This window comes from Cimex lectularius, unplaced genomic scaffold (genome assembly GCF_000648675.2).
Source record: "Cimex lectularius strain Harlan isolate CLEC.00 unplaced genomic scaffold, Clec_2.1 scaffold31, whole genome shotgun sequence".
NCBI lineage: Eukaryota > Metazoa > Arthropoda > Insecta > Hemiptera > Cimicidae > Cimex > Cimex lectularius.
The window spans coordinates 1,666,456-1,691,300 of NW_019392645.1; the positions used below are offsets into that span (position 1 = coordinate 1,666,456).

Consider the following 24,845-nt stretch of genomic DNA (forward strand, 5'->3'; position numbering starts at 1 on the left):
TTCATCAATACAAATCCTTCAATAAATGGGTAGTTTATTTGAGGTAAAACAGGGATAATAAAGAGAATTGTCTAACCCCAAAAAATCGTTTCCTTAAATACTTATGTTTTTCCCGTCAAATTAACCCTTTTAATTTAAAATTGACTAAAATTAGCGATTCTTAACATAACATTTTAAAATGTTTCTTTCTAATTTCAAAATAACTTTTTTAATTTCAAATTAACCCAAATTAGCCTTTTTTAAACTGAAAATTAACCCTTTTTAATTTCAAATGAACTCAAATTAGCGTTTTTTAACCTCACATTTACCCTTTTTATTTCCAATTAACTCAAATTAACCTTTTTTTACTTCACATTATCTCTTTTTAATTTCGCATGAACAATCATTAGGGTTTTGTAACTTAAGATTAATACTTTTTAATTTCAAAACAACCCAAATTAGCGTTTTTTTTTAAACTGCACATTAATCCATTTTAATTTCAAATTAACTCAAATTAGCGACTTTTAACCTCACATTTACCCTTTTTATTTCCAATTAACTCAAATTAACCTTATTTACTTTACATTACCCCTTAATTTCAAATGAACACAAATTACTGTTTTTAAATTAATTATTTTCAAATTAACTCAAATTAGCGTTTTTAATTTCAAATTAACTCTTTTAATTTCAAATTAACACAAATTACTGTTTTTAAGTTAATATTAACCCTTATTGTTTTCAAATTAACTCGGATTAGCGTTTTTTAACAATAACATTTGCCTTTTTAATTTCAAATTAACCCAAATTGGCGGTTTTTTTAAACTGAACATTAACCCTTTTTAATTTCCAATTAACTTGTTTAATTTCAAATTAAATCAAATAAGCTTTTTTTAACTTCACATTTACACTTTTTTATTTTCAAATTAACCTTTCTTTTACTTCACATTAACCCTTTCTTTAAAGAATTTTTAAGATTTTTCCCTCATCGGGAATATTCCAGCGTAAAAAAACCCTCTGGATTTTATCCAAACTCAACGTACGACAACCGTTGGAAAGCTGGATGTTTGCCTTTAACTTAAGGGTGGAGTACAGGTCATAAATTATGTATTTCAATATCTATGACTTAACTTCGAAACGACTCCACTGATCCATATGAAACTTTGTACGAATTTAGAACCCTACAAACAACGTTTAATGGCATAAACCGAGTCTTCGTAAATAATTTACAGCCGTAGAAATAAAATAAAATGTTTGAGCAGATTTTGTTGATTTTATTATTATTTTCACACTTAAATGCCATATTCTCCTAAACCTTGTTGACTAGGGTGAAAGCAGAATAATCCAGTTTTCCAACGGTTGTAATAAACTTAAATCTGGATAAAAAATTTAACACGATCCTTATTATTTTCTTTTCAAAAGACAAAGAGTCTAACAAACAAATACGCTATCGATAAGTATCCAAGATGTGTTTAAGCCCTTCCAGGTAAGTACCTTATAGTTGATACAATAGAGTTTATTCCATCGATACCTGGCGGTTTAATTGGAATGTATATTTTTATTTAAAGTGTTACAACTAGGAAAATACGGCAGTTATATTGTTACATTGTACGATGCGTTACATATACAGCAACGATAGGTTTTTTTTGTCATCGGGCGTAACGTTATCAAATAGATCTGTTTATTTTATCGCGTATTTCCCGTCATTGAGAAGAATAGAAAATTTTATATAAATGCTAGATGGCACAAAAAACCGAATTAATCAAAATTAATTCATCATCATGTTCAGAGGTCTAGTTCTGATCTGCTTGTTCGGCTACTGCTTGGCGGCGTGTGTGAGTACTCAATGAAATATTGGTTCGATTATTATGTAGCAATAACAATTTTTTTTTTAAATAATCAAAGAATTGAAGTTGTATTAAGTTTTTATTTGTATCAAAAACATGAAAGTTGGTATTGCGATTTTAGTAAATAAATCAAGTTTACGTTTTAACATTTTTTTATGTTCGATTCTCCACTTGAAATCTATATCACTTATACTTTTTATATTTATACTATTTTGTGAGAATTCCTCCACCCTCGGGCGATGAAAATAATGTCTGAAAATACGTCCAAATTTGTTTAAGTTGCTAGAAAATTCCTTCACTGCCTAAGCAACTGATAAACAAACATACGAAGTGACGTGATGTTCGACTTAAAATATTTCGTCAATTGTTTACAATTATTTCTTTAAAAAAATTGTATGTCTTGAGCAATTATTTATTTAAGTAAAGAAAGAGGTGATTTATATAAGCTCTATACTCTACTCTCTATTCCTCCATCACCCAATTGAGGGTCGATGTGGGCCTTCTCACACTAATAAATACTTTCACACTCATAAATAAAAACACAAGACACAATAAAATACTATAAGCAATAAAACAGCCGTCTTTATTCCCAAAATTGTAAAAAAGGATCAAAGGAGGTGATGATATTACCCTGCTGTCCAAGCTTGATCCTTACATTTACCATCCCATGACCTCGCCTCAAGACCTCATCGCCCCTTAATCCTTCATATTTACTGGCTATAGTAAGATATTCGATCAATACGCACAAGGAAGTATTATTGGTCCCATACACTGCTGACACTGCAGTGTTCTAAATTTTATCCAAGACCACCATGAGTTTTCTCATAGTAGTGTGCCAAAAGATGAGAACAAGACTGTTTGAAATCTACCCAGTCTTACCCACCACAGTGCATCAACAGCAAGGAACTACCGATTTCCTTCAATGGCAAGGTGGATTATATAATAACGTCTGAACTATGGGGTTCCGACATATCATCCAATATCCGGTGAATCCTTCCAATCAAACATCCTCAGCCAAATTCGCAAATTTTCTTAGTATGTCGCTAGCCTCACAATAACCTAACATTCCTTTTGTCAATGAACCAATCAGTTCCAGCTTCTCTATACCACGGAGTTGGTTGAGAGGAGCGAACCATTGCTGGTACTCACAGTATTTAGGTTATGTAGCTTGTCTTCCTAGGTGGTATGGAGGATTGTTTAGGGTGGGTTGATGTTGAAGTAGTGGAATCATGAGTGGATCAGGTCTGCCACAAATGGGATGTCTAGGTCTTTTTAACGTGTTGAGGATACAATGGAAAATGGAGAACTTTGGATTGATAGGATTATTTGGATGTTTGAAGGTTTGGCCTCAGTGCTTTGTAAGACCAAATCGATTCATTTGTTGTGTACTCTTAGTGCAGATTTAGATCCAAGTAGGGGTTTGAGTTGTCCATGTCTTTAATTGAGCACTGTCCAAGTACTCAAGGATTTGGTCGGATAGTTATTTACTTATTGTTATTAGATTTGTCTTCTGTGTTTGAACATCACCTGACTTTGCTCAGTTAGCTTATGCACAAGTGCACCAGACTATTAACGAAGTCTACGTGTTCTTGGACTGCTAGTATAAGAAGAAAGTGTGAGGAGAGGATTGTCCCATCTGTGACGGTTGTGATTTGGTTGTTATGGTGTAATAATGCTCATGAAAGTTCAGATTGAAATTGAAGATACAAGTTTGTAGGACTTTCCTAAATGGACTCATACTAGCCATCCCCAATATCCAGAAACACCTCAAGCTCATCAAAGATTGGTGTAAAATAATGAAAGATTGGACAAATGCATCCAAATCAGTATTACATTTTAACAAATTTTCCCTAGAATATACCCCATCAAAAAGATATACTGAAATCCACACAGATAAAATACTTAGACAGTGGCTGATTTGGAATCGCCACATGTGACCAAAGTGACAAGAACTGAATGAAAGATTTGGACTACAAAGAAAACTGCTTGTACCAAAATCAGACATGATTGTAAAAAATAAACTAACACTGTACCAAGGAACCACGAGCATCCAAGTATACCTTAAATTTATCAAAGATTGGTGCAGAAAGTGGAGGACAAGACTGAATGAGGAAAAATGTACCCAATCTTGCCCTCTACTGCACATCAACAATAAGGAGCAACGTAATCAAGTCAGATACTTAGGACTATTCCTAGACAGCAGACTGAAATGACAGCAAGAGTATCGGCCGAGGCTGACTTCTCAAGACACGTGCCCTCCGGGAACTGTGTTGAGCATAGCCCCAGTGATGCTGGTTAAGAAACAATCCGAAATTTTTCAATCAACTCAATGACAAATTAAATATTTCACTCGTTTTGATTGGCCTTTGACATCTTAATCTGTCAATTCTTACTGAATTTTGCATTCACCCTTGCCTCGTTTTTTCACTTCTCTTGAAAATCAGATGAGTTGAATTCCATGTCGCTTTTAGGTTGTCCTTAGTGGTATTAGTTGGGGGCAGTCAGGACCTATTCATTGAGTTGTTGGTGGTTAATGGTTCACAATTGAATTATTCCAACAGAACGTTCGATGGATAGAAAATGTAACAACTACTGGGGATTAAGTTGAAAATAAGTAGAACTTTCATTTACCACCGTTCTATTGGTCTAAATTTTAATAGAAGTTGATACATTGTTATTATTGTAATTTTTTAATAATAAACATTCGATTTTACAGGATTATACTCTGACAATTACAAATTACAAGAAGTGTGACAAAAAAGAAGGAATCACTGTGGATAAAGTAACCGCTAAACTGAATGACAAGTGTAATCTTCAGTTCACAGGCTGTGCAAAATTAACTAAACCATTCAAATCAATAGATGTAAGAAATATGTTTTCTTTATTGTTCATATTGGCTACAAAAACACTTTTTCATATAAAATGCCTTAATCATTTTTTAGATCAAGTATAAAGGGATTAAAAACGGTATCCCTGTAATAACTGGAACCAAAAAAGGATGCGGATTTAAATATGACGATTTTGAAGTCAAGTGCCCTATAAAATCAGTGAGTTTTTAATATTCATATTTAGAAAAAGGGAAATATAATTTTTTAAAGTAATCTTACTTGTAATTTGCTATTTTGAGACAAACACTCTACTTCTTCTCTTCAAATTAAAAGTAATTTATTAAATAGGTTTGAAATAAATAAATGCAAATTTTAAAAAGGCCCTAATTTTTATTGTACTTGAAGAAATGTCAGAATGGTCATTATTCTAACAGTCGCATGGGTTTCTGCTAATGATCCTAATCGGTGAAAAAGGTTCGCCAGTTATTCTGTACAATGATGACTTTAAACCAAACAGGGAGTAAAGTATAAAAGAAATTATGACATTTTTTCATTGGGTCTGTTGGGTTTCCTCTGAATTTCTGTTCTTCAGACAAAATTTTGAAACTCTAGCTTCTTTTCCCCTAAATGACAGCTTTATTAAGCACATTTTACTTTCAGCCTACAGAATATTGCGCAAAACCGAACTGGGAATTTGAAATACCAAAAGAAGGGCTGGGAATGGCAGTAGGCAAGCTGAAAGGAACTGTTGATGTCGTAACAGATGGGAAAGAACACTTTTGTTTCGAAGGAAATGGAGAGATTAAGAAAAAGTAATCACCAAGTAATGGATATTTTAAAAAAAGTGTGTCATCTCCAATACATAATAAAAATGTATGTGTGTTTTCTACAATTCTCCTTTTTCCTGTGTACTTTATCCTGTATTTAGAAAAGAAATTTTTTACATTGGGTTTTTATTGAAAATTATGCATGCTAGGAAAAAACAGTTTATTATTGCATTTTTTCTCAAGACAGTAAACTATCAATCATTAATTAGTTATTAATAATATAATTATGCAAATACACATGCATATGCACAGAATTGAGCTTATGACTTACCAACCTCAGGTTTTGGCAATCCGGGGTCAAACTTATCTTGCCACTAGAGTTAGGCTCCAAGGACCAGGACAGCTAGGTCATTTGAGCTCCCAAAGCATGCAAGTTTTAATCAAACACACTCACTCATTTTTAATTAATGCCAATTTACATACCATTCAGTCAGTGTGTTGGAAAACCACCCTTGACACATACGAATAAAATTGAGGGTCGCTGGGGTTAGTATGTTAGTATTCCACCAATGGCCCTCTAAAATTAAACATTCACACTAATAAATACATTCACATAAAAAAGAAACAAAAGATATCTAAGTACGATATACAAGTTATTCCCAAGAACCAAACAGGGTACCTAAAGACTCGCTGCCTTGTTGAAACATAGTTCTCATATAGGGTGGTATTTCTGCTCTCCATCCATTTTATGCTTATAAATATAAAATGTATAATAATTGCACTAATTAAATTATTTATGTAATCTCTACTTTAAATAACCAATGCTGAATATTTAATGTAATTGGAAGAATCATGCTTTTTAGAAAAAATTATTATAAAAATAGAGTGTGGCTATGTATGAATGGTCAGGTCTGTCGACTAATATCGAATACTACACAGGCCCGTCAAACAAGTTATGTTAATTAGTATAATGGATACTGTAACTTTATAAATCTGGTATAAGCAGTTAAATATTTTTTACGATGATTAAAATATATATTATGGGTTTGTTGTTGATTATTGATACCTTGACAAGCAGGAATAGTTTAGGAATGGTAAGTTCCCACCAATTCATGCATAGGAGTCCACCTACAGTTTTTTTTCCGTAGCATCACACACCAGAATACTTTAAAAAAAACTAGGGATAGGGGTAGAGGATATGGATAAAAAAGGCGGTCACAAGGGCTACGGCACCTCAACCTGAATGGTTCTATTGTGCTCCCCTGTTATTTATTCCTCACTGGCCACCTCCAGGTTATTAATCAGCCTCCATGCTTTACCAGCAGCTCTTTAGTGTAGGATCTTGCATGTAGTTTTTCTTGACCTAGTTGCAAGCACCTGCAACTGCATACACCTTCACAGAAACATAGAACGTGTTCTACCATCTCCTCCTCTACCTAGAAGTATCTGTTCACTGTTTCTTCTGTCTGTACTCCTATCCGGCGCATGCGCCTTCTTAAGTGGGAGAACCCTGTCAGGAGTCCAGTCAGAATTCTGGTTCGGTTGCGGTTGCCTTCCAGTAATTCCTTTGTAAATTTTGTAGATGGCCCTTCTATGAATCTCTTTGTGCGCCTCGTGCCTGTGGTATTATTCCACCAGGTTTTGGACTCATTAATGATCCATTTTAAGATGTATCCTCTTTTGTGGGAGGATGCTAAGCCACAGTGAGGTTCAGGACCTAGAGAGTTCATGTTGCCTCTATGCCTCGAATGCCCAGGGATCCATGCTAGAGTCAGGTCACTAGTGTCACTGACTGCCATCAGGGCCTCCATGCAGTTCCAAACACTCTTTGCCTTCACCTCCCATGAGGCTAGGGGCCTTTAGTGCTGCCTGACTGTCAGAACTATGGCTGCCTTCCTGGAATGTATTCCTGACCTTTTTATTTCCCTGGTGCAGTGTTCAATCGCTATGATTTCAGCCTGGAAAACTGTAGGGTTCAGGACCCAGAGAGTCCATGTTGGCCCCCTTTTTGGCCATGTCAACTCTTTTGTTGCCTCTATGCCATGAGAAAAAAACACGAAATAATTCGATTTTTAGCATTTTTCGACTTGTGGTGTGCGATATATTGCCTTATAAAATAAAATTAAGCTGTAAGAATTAGGGAAATTTATATTAACATAGTTGATTCCAGCAAATAGAACGACGAAATAAAAATACGGAAAATTTCAACTTTTAAAATATTTGGCGAAACCATTCACAGAAATTGGAGGTGTCCAATATTTTAGAGTGTAGACTCACCAAAAAATGTTTGGTCCAAATCCGTGACCGACCAACATTCATGTTAGTTTGTCCAGTCTCCACGTGCCGGCTCCAACTTCTAAGCGGGTAGCTCGGCCTCTGTGGCCGGTAGGTTTCACTTCTGCCGTTGCTCTTCTATTGTCGACTGTCAAGATTCCGATAGGAGGCCTCGACATAAGAGTGAAATTCACCTTGAACTCCTTCTTTTCCACCCCGCCAAAATGCTATTCAAAACTGGTAAGTGACCAATTTTTTTAAAAAATTTTATTTCGTCTACTGGGTAAAAAAACGCCTCTCGGCCGCCACCGAGACCTGACGCGGCAACGCCTCTTCTTCGCCTTTCGCGTCTGATCAAAAACATTCTTAATAATATTTATGAGCCGAAGAGGGCGTACGACAAAAAATTGTAGACGTACGCAATTTTGTTGACGTCTCCAATTTTTTGTCGGCTCCTCCCGTCCGAGAGGTGTTCCAAAATAATATTTACCTTTCACTCTTCGGCAGAATAACCGACACATTCAGAATTTAGAATGACACATAAAATCATAAAGATCGATTTTAAACAAGAGAGGTTAAAATACGAGAACAGGTGTTTAAAACTTCAATATTCAAATTAAGATTTTTGTTTTAAAAAAATATCTAACATCCGATAAAAAAATACATAAACAATTCTTGTCGGGCTCCGCCTCTTTGAAATGCATGTTTTTAATGTCAAACGCAACTATTTACAGTTACAGTACCCATTATTTGATTCTTCTTAGTCACAGTTTGATGTCTGCCCCTTTTAGAATTTTTGTCTCCGGGGTTATGAACCTCCAATTGGATTAAAGGTCTTGGTTCTCCTATTTTCGCTGTGTTAGTCTATCAGACATTACAGATCTCGAGTGCGTGTGCCCACACCCGGATAATCCGAGGTTTTGGAATAATCCTTGCATACTGCTTGAAATCTTGCCAACAGCTAGGTCATTTGCGTGGCGTACACTTTTAGTGGACTAGTGGAACCGTTGTTTGAAGTCTATGCAGCGAGCGAAGGACCTAGTGCAGTAGGTGAGAGTGCGAGGATCAGTACTGCGAGTTGCTGTAGCTACTTGCAGCTGGCTCAATTGGTGAGGGTTGTTTGAGATCTCGTCGATGAGCCTGCATTAAGCAGGTTCTTATACGAGGTGGGGCAAGCTCTTTGGCAATGGTGACGTTGGCGATGTGGATAACGAATAACCCACAGCTCTTCACCACATAGCTCCCCCCAAGGATTATGCCTCTTTAAGCGGCAGGTCAATGAATTGAAGAGTGTTATTTGCAGCGTGTCCCTCCCAATCACCAAAAACCTTCTAAGGAACATCATCACGTCGTGCAGTCACAACTTTTTTTGGCCCTGAGAAGGACCGGTGTAGTGAGTGGAGCTGTTTGTTGAAGTCTGTGGATTGATGCCGATGAGTCGGATGTTGTCGTAGCGAGTGAAGCGCCGCCTGCTGCAGACAGCTTCGTCGGCTGTTGAGAGTGCGAGAGAATCCTTTTAGACAATGCTTGCGGCTTGCTCTATTAGTGAGTGTTGTTTGAGATCTCATCGATGATCGATGAGCCTGCATTAATCAGGTTGAACCCCTGCTTATGTACAGAGGTTATTGGCATGGAAGATGAAACCATTGTTGAAGCAGTGATGATACCTAGTGGATAAATAGTCACTACATAACTACCCCCAAGCTTCTCCAATCGTCAGGCCAATGAATTGCGTGTTCTTTCCAGCGCGTTTCTCTCAGTCACCAAAAATGTTCTCAGGAACATAATCACGTAGAACAGTCATCATTATAGCGACTGTAGTTTAGGTGGCCCTCGGAAGAGCCGGTGTTGTGAATTGAGATGTTACCTACGCGGACGATGCCGTAATTTTGTCCTCTAAATCGAAACCCAGCAAGCTAGCTCTAACATTCAAGAAGACTGGTACAAAAGTGACCAACAGTGAATGTTCACATTGATAAAAATAAATGCTTAGGACTATACGTAGATAGGACGTGAAATCCCGACACAAGACTTAGGAGACAACAATTTAACAGAAGACTTGGACAATTAGAAGACTTCTAGGACCGAATTCTGTCTTGACCATCAAAACTGATCTAACCATATAGAAGACTTTAGTGCGTAAATTAACTAAAATCCAGAGCATCCAAACCTTCCAATATAAAGCCCTCAGACAAATAGTAAAAGCTTCTTACTACGTTTCCTTACATCACCAACCTCACAATGACCTCACATTCCTTTTGTCAACGGACTGATCCGTGCTTGATTCCAAAAGTTCCCACCAATCTTTCGATCCATCCTAACCACACTGCTCGAGCACTCTCTACACATTCCCATTCCGAGAACCCGCCACGTTGGCTTAATCGAATATGGCATCGAGACCTCTTTGCCCCTTATCCCTCCACACCGAGTGTCAGAATTGGCCGGTATCTCATGACATATGTTCTCTGGGTCAGATCTGACATTACTGGAAGTCCTGTGACCGTGTGAAAAAAAATTATATTCACATTTGTGATATTTACGAATAATTGTTGGTTAAAATTGCTAAGACAGAATTATATATCTGCTATGTCCAGATATAATTAATTAGCAACTCAGCTATTAGGCACAATTCATGCTCAATTATTTTCGATGGATGTAAACATTGATTATCAAAATAGTTTTATTAGGAGGAACGTTGGAACGATTTTGGCGATATTGGGTCCTTCTAAAAGGAGGATAAGTGTAGGCAAGGGGCGTTTTGACCCCTTTCGTTTCATTACACTTTAAAGCAACAGAGTAGGAAACTGACCGTATTTTCAGTTTATCCTTCATGTAATATTCATAAATTAAGCCTCAAATACCCACTGAGTTTCACGAAAATATTCTTATTTTACGTTAAACTCCTCAATGGTTTTACTGTTTTTCGTGTATACGTAAACATTTCAATATTATTTCTACTTGACATATATTGACTATCATATGAAATATCATATATAGTTTTTCAGAAACGTTTACCAAATACAATTTCATTCAAAACATTCTATAATAACTTTTTGTACTACTACCACTATGGTCAGATGGCCAGTACTGGGTACATTTTAAGAGAAAGCAGTCAACGCCGGAACTGAATATGACGGATTAAGGGGCGAGGAGGTCTAGCTAAGACTTAAGCACTAGGGTTAGGATGGATCGAGTACATTTTTTCCGACAGTCAGGCGGTACAGGGCAAGCGAGTTAAAGGCAAAAAGCGTGAAGGAATCCCCGGTAGAAGTCAGTGACTCCAATGACTTGACCGAGGCATGGATATTCGGGACATAGAGGCAATGAGGGGGTGGATATGTTGGCCAATATGAATTATCTAGCCCCCGAATACTATTGTGGTCTACCACCTTGCCAATAAAGGATACATCCAAAAATTGATTCTTAACGAGTCAAAAACCTGGTGGAACAATACCACAGGCATGAGGCACGCTTAGAGATTCATAGAAGGGCCATCTGCAAGATTTACAAAGGAATTACTGGAAGGCAACCGCAACAAAACCAGGATTCTGGTTGGACTCCTGGCGGGCACAGTCGCCGGATAGGAGTGCAGATAGAAGAAACAATGTGCAGGAAGAGGAGGAGACCGCAGAACACATTCTATGTTTCTGTGAAGGTCTATGTAGGTGCAGGTTCTTATAACTAGGACAAGAAAAACCACATGCAATATCCTACACTAAGGAGCTGCTGGTAAGGCTATGGACGCTGATTAATAACCTGAAGCTGGCCAGTGATTTATAAAACTAAAGGAGCACAATAGATCTGCTCACGTCTAGGTGCAGAAGGCTTTGTGACCACCTCTTTTATCCCTATCCGTATCCCTAGGATGGATCGAAAGCTTGGTGTGGAACTTTTGGAAGCTGGAACATATAGGTTGGTTGACAAAGTAATGTTGAGGTTATGGTGAGGTTAGTGACGTGCCAAGGAGCTTTGACAATTTGTTTGAGGACTTTTGATTCGAAGGATCCGCTGGATATTGGATTACCTGTTGGAACACCACACTCCCACTCTGATTTGATCTACCTTTACATTGGTGTAAGTCGGCAGCTCATTGTTAATGTACAGTGGTGGGCAAGACCTCGTAGATTTCAATCAGTCTCCCCCTTAACCTTTGTCACTGTGATAAGATCATCGTGATCGTGGATAGAATTTAGAAGACAGAATTGGAGGGTCATCAGTGTGATGTACAGGTGTCAGCAGTGTAAATGATGTACAGAACACATACGGACACCGGCTTGATTTGACTATCTGTGTATAGGCAGTTAATATGAGGGATCAAGGTGCCAGGAGGTCTCGAGGCGGGTTCTTCGGATGGTAAGAGTAGCTATTAGTACTACAAGTAGAGATCAAGTAGCTGCTTTAGTGCCTACTACCGATGAGATAGTTGCCTTTAGTGTCTACTTCGGTAGACACACCCGATCCCGTTTTTTCACAGGTTTTGTTTGGGCACTATCGTATGCCCTGAAAAATTAGTCCTCATCTAGTTGATTTTTGTTTTGTTTTTTGAGCCTGGACTTTTTCTACCTTAAATACTTGATTCCTCGATAATATACAAAAAGATTGTAGATAGACGTAAAGGTCTTTCTAAAGTTTATAATTGGTACCTGGTACCAGCGTTTGCGTATCATTCTCTCAATAGAAAAACAGTATGGAATGAACGATTAAGTTTGAAATAATCTAACGACACGTTTGACCCGGTCTTGTAACATTTCTTCGATTGCACGTAACTCTCCGCCCAAGTGGAACATAAAATCCTAATTGCTTCTGGAGATATTGATAGGTCGAGGAGTTATCGAGCGCAGGCGCGCATCATTCGCAAGAACGACTGCGAAATTCTAACACCTTTAAATGGAATTGTCGATGGGATTTTTGAAAGAAACATAGAAGGAAATAGAAAAAAAAAGTTCTATTTCATCCACATCTGTAGAAATGCGAGACCCTTTTGTGCTGACCGTTCCTGAAATGTCAGTCCTCATTATCATTTTAATTTACTATCCTTGCTAGATTAATTTGATACTTATATCATTGTACTTTTAACTTCAAATTAAGTAATAAATTAATTAAAAAATATAACAAATTATTACAATGAACATTAATCGAAATCGCAGGACCTTTGATTAAAACGGAAACACTGCGGTCGGAATTAAAAAGGATCGCATGGCCCCAAAGGGACCTTCGGTGGGGGTCAACCTTTATGACAAGCACACTAGCATGTAGAGATAAAATAGACAAGACAGTTCCTTCATGAGCCGATTCAAACATTTCAAAAATTATCCATAAACAAATTATCCGTCTTACAGTGCTTTTAAACATAAAAGTTAACTTGTTCACCTCTCTATTCAATTATTAAATGTAGGCAAATAAAAACTCATAATTCCATGCAGTTTTAACCTAAACACATTCTCCCTCTCACTCTTTCTTAAATACGTTCTTTCTTATTTACATAACATCTTTTAAAGCAGGGTGATGGATCAATATTCCTCTATCACCTTTTACACATATGAACAATTAACATAAGTAGTTTAAGTTAAACTACTAACCTAAGTAGTTTGGCTTCAAGCCTTGGCGTTTCCTTTCCTAGGAGGACTCTCGGCACCCTTCACAACAGAGGTCATCAACTGTTTAAATGCGTTCTTTCTTATTTAAATAGCATCTTTTAAAGTAAGGTGATGGATCAATATTCCTCCATCACCTATGAACAATTAACATAATTAGTTTTAAGTTAGACTACTAACTTAAACTTAGTTTGGCTTCAAGCCTTGGCATTGAGGACGTCAAGTATTTAAATACGTTCTTTCTTATTTACATAACATCTATTCAAGTAGGATGATGGATCAATATTACTTCATCACCATGTGAATCATCTGCATCATACAAACTATTAAACATAAGTAGTTGGCTTCAAGCTTTGGTATTTCCTCTTCCTGAGGAGGGCAATAGGCAAGCAAAGCCCTTCAAAAGAGAGGACATCACCTGTTCAAATACATTCTTTCTTATTTACATAACTTCTATTCAAGTAAGATGATGGATCAATATTACTACAACACCATATGAATCACCTACGTAACATGAACTATTAAACATAAGTAGTTGGCTTCAAGCCTTGGCATTTCCTCTCCTAGTAGGACTGTCAGTTAGCATAGCCCTTCATATCAGGGGACATCACTTGTTTAAATACGTTCTTTCTTATTTACATAACATCTATTCTAGTAGGATGATATAGATCATTATTACTTCATGACCATATGAACTGTTAAACATAAGTAGTTGGCTTCAAGCTTTGGTATTTCCTCTTCCTAGGAGCACTCTCGGCAAGCATAGCCCTTCGTATCAGAGGACATCACCTGTTTCTTCATCTTCTTCTTCTTAACAATATCTGCACAGACTTGATTCTGCCACTGCAGTGACCAGTTAGCACTCCTAGTTAACATTCTATTCCTATCACGTCATAGGTTATAAAGATTATACTATTAACAATTGTAAATGAATGTTGCATCGACCTATTTTATAGCCAGAGGTCGAAGTGGGATTTGGAATGGGAAGTAGTATGAGAGGGAATGTAAACACTCACTGCCTTTGACCCAGCCACAGGAGTATTTTGGGGAGTAAATACGGCCGAGCGAGGATCAGAGGCAATGGATGAATGTAAACGAGGCATAAAATCGGACGGGAATCTCGGTTAGTTTCTGACATATTGCCCCCAGAGCCCGTGGGGTGAGGTTTTTCATGAATTATTTTCCACTGTACGTGATGTTTTATTTTCGTTTTAACTGTTTTTTTAAATTCTTAATTTGGCTCTTTGAAATATTGAAAGAGCAATAAAAATCGGCATTCGACCAAACGCTTTTATCCTAACTTTGTTGTGTTCGTGCTCGTTAATATCACATTTTCTAAGCGAAGTCCTTTTCTGATGTTTTCGCGGTGATTGATTCCCCCGCTCCAAAGAGCTTCGGCGAAAGGTTCAACATCTACTTCGATTAATCCGACAACTCGTACGACAAAAACAGACCGACCAGGATGACAACAAGGACGATCAAACTGCTGACAAGCGATTGTCGGAAGTTCGATTCAAACAATAAATTTAATTAGAGTCGGACTAAAAACTTTCTATTGTTTGATAGTTACATGTCATCCTGGTGGATAGGCAGACCAGGATGATAGGTAACTGTCAATATGTTTATCACTCCGAAGAACACAGAAGGAAATCTAACAATCTAAAAACTTTCTCTCCACTATTGTACGCGACAGAGTTAAACATTAAAAAAAATCAAGTATTTATTTTGGTATTAACAAAGACACAAAACTTTTCTCATTATCGTAGTTGTTTTTAGAGTAAATTCCCCCAAGATCCAACACGACAAGGAAAAGTGGAATGTGGTCTGTTCCGTAAAATTTACGGTTTAAGTTTCTTCTCAGGCGAAAAAGAAGTTACAATAGATGTGAGTCTGGAGTTTCTGATTCGAATTATCGTTCAAAGAAGCAATAGCTATTTGTTATATTCTTTTATTTTGGCCTCCGTAAAGATTTTCCTGCTAACTTCTCTGTCGTGCGCCTTCCATCGCCAACAGCATCAACAGATCAGAGTCGCCAGGTTTTTCTAAGACGTCTATTTCCTTTTTTCCGGGGAATTCTTACCAAGATGTAGGTGATTAGTTGAAATTCGGAGTGTGTAATATACTGCACTCTTTCAGAGCTATTGTATCCCTCGTTCTGTAATTATTGCTATCTCAAGAGTACGTATATGCGTGCTCATTCCATTTTCTTCTTTATATATTCTTGTGCCCAGAGTTGGACTGCATGGACCTCAGCTTGGAATATAGTCGGAATCATTCGGAGGGGTTTTGCTAGGATGTATTCGTACCCCTGTACGTACTTCTAGTTCCATCTTTGAGCCATGAGCCATATTAAAGCCCCTTGAGTCTGCCAAAGTCAAGGTTTCCTTTCAATTTGTCAGGTCCTTCTTTCCCTTGTTCTAAGATCTGGTGGGATTTCCTTGCATCTCTGGAATCTATTCTAGGAGATTGATTTCGATAGCTGTTTTGGGACAAATATCCATTGCCCCTGTTATGTTGAGACACGCTAGCCTTTATCAACTTTGGAGTTTCATTTGTGTCTCCATAGGCGTGTGTTTTTGGTCACCATACTAGAGCTCATATGTGAACCACAAGGTTCATGTTTGACCAATCATGAGATTTATACCATAGTTTTTACTACATAATCTCTGGCCAATGCTTAGTGCCTTGGTTGCAGTATATTGCGATATTACTTCTCCACTTGGTTTCTTGTACTTAGTTTCTTTGGTTATGGCTTCATCTTTTAGAGTGGGTGCTTTTAGTTTTAGCTCATCTGGCTAAAATACTTAATAGTGCCTTGGCATTATGTAATATTGACTTTGTAGTTTCCCACTTGACCCTTTGGTCCAGGAATAGTAAGTACTTTGTTTCATTGGAGAAGGTCTTCATCCCTTCAAGTGTATGCTTGGGGGGGGGGACATCCTTCTTCTTGTAAATGAAGATATCACCTTTCATTTTCTTCTTTAACAACTTCTGTGCACAAAGTTGTATTGCGTGGATCTCAGCTTGGAATAGATGTAAGATATAATAAGTTCGGAATGGTTTAAGCTTGGTGAGCTATTATATCCCACCTTCTGAACCTATAGCACTCTGATCAGTTCTAGTTCATCAAGGAATTTGATGAGTAGGCCCGGTCTCAATGGTTGAATATCTTCTTAACGGTTACGTTTTACATCCCAAAGGACTTATTCCTACGGGAAAGTGTAGCGCCAGTTCGTTAGTATGTGCAATGTGTCTCCTCTTCTTCTTAGCAGAATCTGGATTACACCACTCTTCTCAAATGCAGTGCCCTGTTAGAATTCGAGGTTTTTCCTGCTTCGTTTGATGCATTCTGTTCTTTCTTTCCTTGCAAAACTCAACCTCGGTGTCTGGATGGATTAGACCGAGGTCTGTCCCCGGTCTGCCAACACCCGGAGTGGGTGACACTCGGGGTCTGCCACAAAAGCTGGAATTGCCGGTCTACCGCGAGAATATCTGGTTTCAACTCTGCACATGACTACATGCAGATTTGTGCTTATATAAATCCGAATCCAAACCTATCCCCGATTGGGCTGTTTGTGCAAGTAGTCTTTTTGCTCTGCTTAATGCCTGGCCTTTGCTCCCAATGATTGTTGTGTTCTTTAGTTACCCATGCTTCCAATTCTGTTTTAAAGAGTCTGCTGTTTATTTCACTAGATTAGGGTCTATGATTTGTTCTGAGGGTCCTGAGACTTTTGCAACAAATAGTGTCCAGTAATTCCCGCTATCCACTGTAGCTAGCGTTAAGCTATTTGAAGACCCCAGTTGTTTAGGGTATTAAGGCAGGTCCAGACAAGTTTTTGAGGTAATCTCGTAGGCTTGGAGCGATTTTAGACTGTCTGAAGGAATGATTATTGTTAACACCTTTGAGACGTTTTTGTTTAATTTATGTGCACAGCTAAGGCTAGCAGTTTGGCTTGAAAGTTGGTTGTGATGAATTCCATGGTCATGGCCCGTACGAAGTCTATTATTTTCTCTGATAGGCCAGATATGGGTTTAGCCATTTTTTAGTGCCCGTTACTTTAACTTTGTCGAAGAGGTACTGTCTCGTCCGTGTAAGTCTTTATATTCTTTGGGTCCGTCTGTTGACACTAGGAGCATGGACCCAGCGTACATTGGTGATGTTGGTTATTTCCGTTGTTGTTTCTTTTTTGTTGTTAGTTTTTTCAATTATGTTTTCCTCAGAACGCTTGCGTTTTTTTATGTAGTGTTTTTAGTGAAAGTGTTATTTGTTTTTATATCTCTAAGTTCTCCAGTAATTTAAGTTTTCTTCATTTTGATAGTTGTGTATTAAAGTCATCGTAATATATTAGGTCGTTCAATTCCCGGTTAGTCCATACGATACCCCAGAGATAGGGATAGGGATAAAAAAAGGCGGCCTCAAGGCCTTCTGCTCCTCCACCATACACTTCTGCTCGATCCATTGTGCTCCCCTGAGCATCCTCCTTAGTGTAGGATCTTGCTTGTGGGTTTTTCCTATCCAGATACAAGATGCACCTACATAGACCTTCACTGAAACATAAAATGTGTACTGCGGTCCCCTCCTCTTCCTGGCAGTATCTGCACAGTTTCTTTGTCTGTACTCCTATTCGGTGCATATGTTTTCTTAAGTGGCAGTGTCCTGTCAGGAGACCAATCAGAATCCTGGTTCGGTTGCGGTTGCCTTCCAGTAATTCCTTTGTAAATTTTGTAGATGGCCCTTCTATGAATCTCTTTGTGCGCCTCGTGCCTGTGGTATTATTCCACCAGTTTTTGGACTCATTAATGACCATTTTAAGATGTATCCTCTTTTGTGGGAGGATGCTAAGCCACAGTGAGGTTCAGGACCTAGAGAGTTCATGTTGCCTCTATGCCTCGAATGCCCAGGGATCCATGCTAGAGTCAGGTCACTAGTGTCACTGACTGCCATCAGGGCCTCCATGCAGTTCCAAACACTCTTTGCCTTCACCTCCCATGAGGCTAGGGGCCTTTAGTGCTGCCTGACTGTCAGAACTATGGCTGCCTTCCTGGAATGTATTCCTGACCTTTTTATTTCCCTGGTGCAGTGTTCAATCGCTATGATTTCAGCCTGGAAAACTGTTGGGTTCAGGACCCAGAGAATCCATGTTGACCCCCCTTTCCTTTCAAAGGTCCTCAATGTCTGCTGGTAAGCAAGTTGAAGTCTCCGGGCTCCGTAGCCTGTGATGATTTATAGAGCTTTAATTTGGTGGTTTTAGTCAGGAATGTTGGTTCAAGAAGTCCTCCTCTTCCTTCCTCTTATTTCCAAGATAACTAGGTCACTGTTGATCTGCACTCCGAGATAAAGGTGTATCTATTATATACACAATTAGCTTCCTCTTGATTCCTCGGCTCTAAATAATTTATATGGTTTATTTATTTTGCGTTTGCATCATTTAATAGACCAACCTTATATTTGATCGCTAATTAAGACAAAATGTCAGTTATTATATTTCTCCTTCGACCATATTTCTTGTCCGCGAGGTATGATTCGTCTAATGGCTGTATGTAACGCCAGATTAAATCCAATTCCAGAATTCCAGGGCATCATTGCTTACGCCTGAGTTAGACTGGAAAGTTTTGCTTATTAGCGAGCCATTAAGCACTCATGCATGCCTTGTTAGTTGTTAACTAAAAAGCACTTCGTAATTGAGCTTGAAAATAAGAAAAACAGCTATATATTTTTGTTATAATTGGCACAGCTCCAAAATAGAAACTCAACACTAAACTCCTGATGGGTCGTTTTTCCATCATCCTCGTTTCAAATAGAAAACCTGTTGATTACGATGTGATTCTTTCCAACTATTATCATGGTATGATCTCGCTCAGCAAAATAAACTCTAGAAAAAAGTGTTTTTACCACCATTTTTGATTTGATCATGTCAGAATCAGTAGTCTGAATCGTAATATTGACTTTGAAATAATCGTTCCCCTGATGGTAATCCAAAATTGGATGTTTTTGGTCACGCTCCGTTTGAAGTGCAAGTTACAGCTTTTTTTCCGTCAAATTAGTCCTTTTTTATTTTGAGTTAATCCTTTCTCTGAATCATTAAACAAACTTAGGAGACAGTACGAAATATAAGCATGTAAAATAAAATTCCTGTTTATTTGAGATTTTAAAAAATTTATTAGACATAGCTTTTTCAAATTAACTCTTTTTAACTTCAAATCAGCTTTTGTTTTTAATTTCAAATTAATTCTTTTCAACTAAGCTTCAAGCTAAAATTCAAGCTAAAAATTTTTTTATACGCAATAGAAGCGTATAAATTAACTTTCCTGTATATTTGAAAATTAAAAAAAAGCTGTTCCCGTCAAATTGACCCTTTTTAATTTCATATTAATTTTTTTAAACTTCAAATTGGCCTTTTTTGTACAATTTATACTAACTCTTTTAACTTCACATTAGCCTTTGTTTTTCAAATTTCAAATAAGCCACTTTTGCTTTCAAATTAACCCATTCTTTAAAGCATTTAAGAACTTTTTTTTTTTTTTTTTTTTTAATTGGCCTTATGATTTTGCATATTAGCCATGGTACGAATTCTTGTGTGTTCAAATTGGGGGTTATCACCATATATTACCGCGGTCCCCCCAAGAACTTTTTTAAATTTCAAGGTAAAATTTTGAACTTCAAACTAACCCTTTTTAATTTAAAATTAAACTATTTCTTTAAAGCATTAAAACAAATTCTTAGGCGATAGTATGAATTGTAAGCATCTAAAGTGGAATTTTAGATAAGGTTTAGGACGATTGCAGATTCTAGGACGGTGAGTCATAGAGTAAGATTGTTTTACCAATAATTGAACATACAACTTACATTAATAAATAACGTAAGAAACTATTCCAGGAGTTAAATGAAAAATTAAATTGGCAATCCGACAGACGATTGATGCCCTCGTTGAACATAATTAATTTACAATTAATTGTCTTTAATCAACTAGACCCGGCCTTGATAAATAATAAACTGTAAATAATATTAACAATTATAATTCCCATGATTTTTTTAATTATTTAAAGAAATAGTTAATTTTAAATTTAAAAAAACGCTAATTTGAAATTAAAAGGACTTTTAATTTAAAAAGGGTTACTTTAACGTCCAAAATGGCTAATTTGACGGGAAAAAAACCTATATTTTTTAAATTCTTAAAATATGCAGAAATTAATTGAAGTTAGTAATGTTTAATTTAACGGAAAAAGCTACTTTTTTTAAATTCTTAAATATACCCTAAGAATTTTACTTTAATACCATCTCCTAACGTTTTTTAATGCTTTAAAGAAAGAGTTTATTTGAAATTAAAAAGGTCAATTAGCAGCTGAAAAGGGTAACTTGAAATTGAAAAAGACTGATTTGAAATTAAAGATGGGTTAATTTGAAGTTTAAAAACTGAATTTGAAATTAATAAAGATTCATCTTGGTCATTTGAGGTCATTTGAAATTAAAAAAGGTTAAATTGAAGTTAAAAAGGGTTAATTTAACGCAAAAAAGCAACATTTTTAATTCTTAAATACACAGGAATTTTATTTTACATGCTTATAATTGTTTTTTAATGATTTAAAGAAAGAGTTAATTTGAACTTAAAAAGGGTTAATTTAACGGAAAAATGAAATATTTTGTTTTTTATTTCTCAAATATATAGGAATTTTACTTTACCCGCTTGATAACTTGATAAACAACATTACTTTTTAATGTTGCCATTAATTTAATTGTGATAGAATGATTTTCCTTTTCGTTCGCTTCGATTTCTTATCCAAATTAAGACCGATTCGATTTTTATTGACTCTGTAGTTGGACTGTATGAGTCAGTCGCGAGTTAAGTATGCACTTGGTTTATTTATTAAGAAAGACAAAATCATCTCATGTACTTGATGACTCAACTGTCCTCTCAGTGGAAAAAGGATACATCCACGATCTTGCATCGACAGCATTACTGGGCAGATGCTGTAAAGATCACAATCTGTGCTTGTTAACATCGCTAACAGAAAATAAAAAAGCTAATCGCGTTCAAAGGTAAAGTCGAATATAAAATTTAATTGGTATTAAAGTAAAATTCTTAGGGTATATTTAAGAATTTTAAAAAAGTAGCTTTTTCCGTTAAATTAAACATTACTAACTTCAATTAATTTCTGTCTATTTTAAGAATTTAAACAATATAGCTTTTTTCTCGTCAAATTAGCCACTTTGAACTTCAAAGAAAGCCTATTTTAATTTGAAATTAAGTCCTTTTAATTTCAAATTAGCGTTTTTTAATTTAAAATTAACTATTTCTTTAAAGAATTTTTTTTAAATGTTGGGAATTATAATTGTTAATGTAGCGTTTTTGCGTTAAATTAACCCTTTTTAACTTCAATTTAACCGTTTTTAATTTCAAATGACCACTTGTTGACATCAAATTTATCTTTTTGTTTTAATTTCAAATTAGCTCTTTTAACCTCAAATCAGCCTTTTTTTTTATTTCAAATTAACCCTTTTCAACTTCAGTTAAATGAACCATTATTAACTTCAATTAATTTCCGTATATTTTAAGAATTTAAAAAATATAGCTTTTTTCTCGTCAAATTAGCCATTTTGAATTTCAAAGAAAGCCTTTTTTAATTTAAAATTAAGTCCTTTTAATTTCAGATTAGCGTTTTTTAATTTAAAATTAACTATTTCTTTAAAGAATTTTTTAAAAAAATGCTGGGAATTATAATTGTTAATATTATGTACAGTTTATTATTTATCAAGGCCGGGACTAGTTGATCGAAGGCAATTAATTGTAAATTAATTATGTTCACCTGACCATAATGACCAAGATGAATCTTTATTAATTTCAAATTCAGTTTTTAAACTTCAAATTAACCCATCTTTAATTTCAAATCAGTCTTTTTCAATTTCAAGTTACCCTTTTCAGCTGCTAATTGACCTTTTTAATTTCAAATAAACTCTTTCTTTAAAGCATTAAAAAACGTTAGGAGATGGTATTAAAGTAAAATTCTTAGGGTATATTTAAGAATTTTAAAAAAGTAGCTTTTTTCGTTAAATTAAACATTACTAACTTCAATTAATTTCTGCATATTTTAAGAATTTAAAAAATATAGGTTTTTTTCCCGTCAAATTAGCCATTTTGGACGTTAAAGTAACCCTTTTTAAATTAAAAGTCCTTTTAATTTCAAATTAGCGTTTTTTTAAATTTAAAATTAACTATTTCTTTAAATAATTAAAAAAATCATGGGAATTATAATTGTTAATATTATTTACAGTTTATTATTTATCAAGGCCGGGTCTAGTTGATTAAAGACAATTAATTGTAAATTAATTATGTTCAACGAGGGCATCAATCGTCTGTCGGATTGCCAATTTAATTTTTCATTTAACTCCTGGAATAGTTTCTTACGTTATTTATTAATGTAAGTTGTATGTTCAATTATTGGTAAAACAATCTTACTCTATGACTCACCGTCCTAGAATCTGCAATCGTCCTAGACCTTATGTAAAATTCGATATGAGAAGGTAACCGTATCGTCTTAAAAATAATTTTTTATTTTCGTTTTAACATCTTCAGTGTTAAACAGCGTGTAACGTATTTTTACAACCGGCAATTTACATGTGCGATTTATTTAAAAAAAATATAATAATCATTAATCTTTTTGGCAAAAAATCTAAAATTGCCAGTGCTTAAAAGTGCCTTGGTCTAGAAATAATGAAGGTGGGGTATTTACGTAGATTCGGTTTTTGTAAATGATTAAATTCTGTGATTAGAACCATCATTTACAAAAAGTAACATGATCTTATGTAGTTAGTTGCCTACATGACTTCTCCACTTCTTTGGTCAATGGTTATATCTAGACCTTAGTATCTTTGGAAAAGATTAAGGCTTCATCTTTGATAGTGTGTGCTTTTGGCTTAGCTTCTCTGCCCAATGCTTAGAAGTGCCTTGCTCTTATGTAGTTAGTTGCCTATATGACTTCTCCACTTATTAGGTCAATGGTTATATCTATAGGCCTTAGTATCTTTGGAAAAGATTTAGGCTTCATCTTTCATAAAGTGTGCTTTTGGCATCGCTTCTCTAGCCAATGCTAAGAAGTGCCTTACTCTTATGTACTTGGTTGCCTATATGACCCTTCCACTTCTTTGGTCAGTGGTTATATCTTGGCCTTAGTATCTTTGGAAAAGATTTAGGCTTCACCTTTTATAGTGTGTGCTTTTGGCATTAATTCTCTAGCCAGTGCTTAGAAGTGCCTTGCTCTTATGTAGTTAGTTGCAAGACTTCTCCACTAATTTGGTCAATGGTTACATCTAGACGTTAGTATTGTCACGACTCAGGAGATCGCGCGACACGGGAACCGTGGAAGTGGGGGCGTGTCCCCCCTTTTTTAGCGGGAAAGGAGACTCCGCTGCAAATTGGCCAATTAGCGTTAGATGCGCCAAGGACCTTGTCGGAGAAGGACCTGCTGCGGAAGAGACCCAGTTGAGTGCAGGGTAATATAAATAAAACAAATCAAGGCATCCTTTGAAAATATTTGTTTCTTACAATTGTAATAATTGTATTTCTAACAATATAGAATTACTTTCAGTTTTAACATTTTAATTAAATTCCCTAAATCCTTAATTTTCGTGTACCGTACCTTCTTTTCCACCGTCTCGAAAAAGCGAGTATCTTTGGAAAAGATTAAGGCTTCATCTTTGATAGCGTGTGCTTTTGGCTTAGCTTCTCTGCCCAATGCTTAGAAGTGCCTTGCTCTTATGTACTTAGTTGCCTATATGACTTCTCCACTTCTTTGGTCAATGGATATATCTAGACCTTAGTATCTTTGGAAAAGATTTAAGCTTCATCTTTGATAGTGTGTGCTTTTGGTTTAGCTGCTCTGGCCAATGCTTAGAAGTGCCTTGCTCTTATGTAGTTAGTTGCAAGACTTCTCCACTTCTTTGGTCAGTGATTATATCTAGACCTTAGTATCTTTGGAAAAGATTAAGGCTTCATCTTTGATAGTGTGTGCTTTTGGCTTAGCTTCTCTGCCCAATGCTTAGAAGTGCCTTGGCTTTATGTAATATTTTTGCCTCTATGACTCCACTTCTTTCGTCAAGCGTTACACCTAGGTACTTAATTTCTTTGCAGAAAATTAAGGCTTCATTATAGTGAGTTCGTTTAGGCTTAGCTTCCGTCTTCTTACTTATTTATTTTTCAGTCATTTGAGTTGCAAGGGCAAATTGACTCTGTACATTATGTTATTTCTTCAGAGGGCTTTTGATAACATGTACCATTTCTTGTTCATTCATAATCTTAGTTTATATGGTATTCATTGCTCAGTACTTAATTGATTCTGTTAATTGATGGGACGTTACCAATATGTGAAAGTTTACTTTTTGTCCTTTTCTTAGCTTTATAAGGTGTATCTCAAGGTTCTGTCCTTGGCCCCCCGCACTTTTCTTAATTTTCACTAACGATATTGCCCATTCTCTCAAGCCAGTAAGCTTTGACATCAAGTATTTTTCAATCTGTGCTGTTCAATGGCTGTTTTTTTTCTAACTTTCCAGCACTAGAATCTTCT

General features: G+C 36.1%; 2 protein-coding genes across 6 annotated transcripts in view; both read left to right on the forward strand.

Annotated features, from left to right (window-relative positions):
* The first annotated feature begins 1,704 nt into the window (after window positions 1-1,704).
* LOC106670507 lies at window positions 1,705-5,543 on the forward strand. Its single transcript, XM_014400941.2, has 4 exons — window positions 1,705-1,811; window positions 4,540-4,686; window positions 4,766-4,870; window positions 5,312-5,543. Exons 1-4 carry the CDS (start codon window positions 1,758-1,760, stop codon window positions 5,465-5,467), a joined length of 462 nt encoding a protein of 153 aa, XP_014256427.1. The 5' UTR covers window positions 1,705-1,757; the 3' UTR covers window positions 5,468-5,543.
* A 2,255-nt stretch (window positions 5,544-7,798) lies between these two features.
* Window positions 7,799-24,845, forward strand: part of LOC106670492 (protein Fe65 homolog) — a 42,178-nt gene continuing 25,131 nt past the window's right edge. For 4 of the 5 annotated variants that reach the window (XM_014400915.2, XM_014400912.2, XM_014400911.2 and 1 more), the window contains exon 1: window positions 7,799-7,932. The gene's annotated coding sequence lies outside the window, so the exon portion shown is untranslated. Of the gene's footprint in view, window positions 7,933-21,218; window positions 21,325-24,845 lie in introns of those variants that run through there. The other variant, XM_024230436.1, reaches the window with a different exon arrangement.

Bases quoted from the DNA above. Each gene is read 5' to 3' on its own strand.
- LOC106670507 (XM_014400941.2), top strand. From the start codon at position 1,758: ATGTTCAGAGGTCTAGTTCTGATCTGCTTGTTCGGCTACTGCTTGGCG. The intron at 1,812-4,539 runs GTGAGTACTCAA...TCGATTTTACAG, and splicing joins GCTACTGCTTGGCGGCGTGT to GATTATACTCTGACAATTAC. The intron at 4,687-4,765 runs GTAAGAAATATG...ATCATTTTTTAG, and splicing joins AACCATTCAAATCAATAGAT to ATCAAGTATAAAGGGATTAA.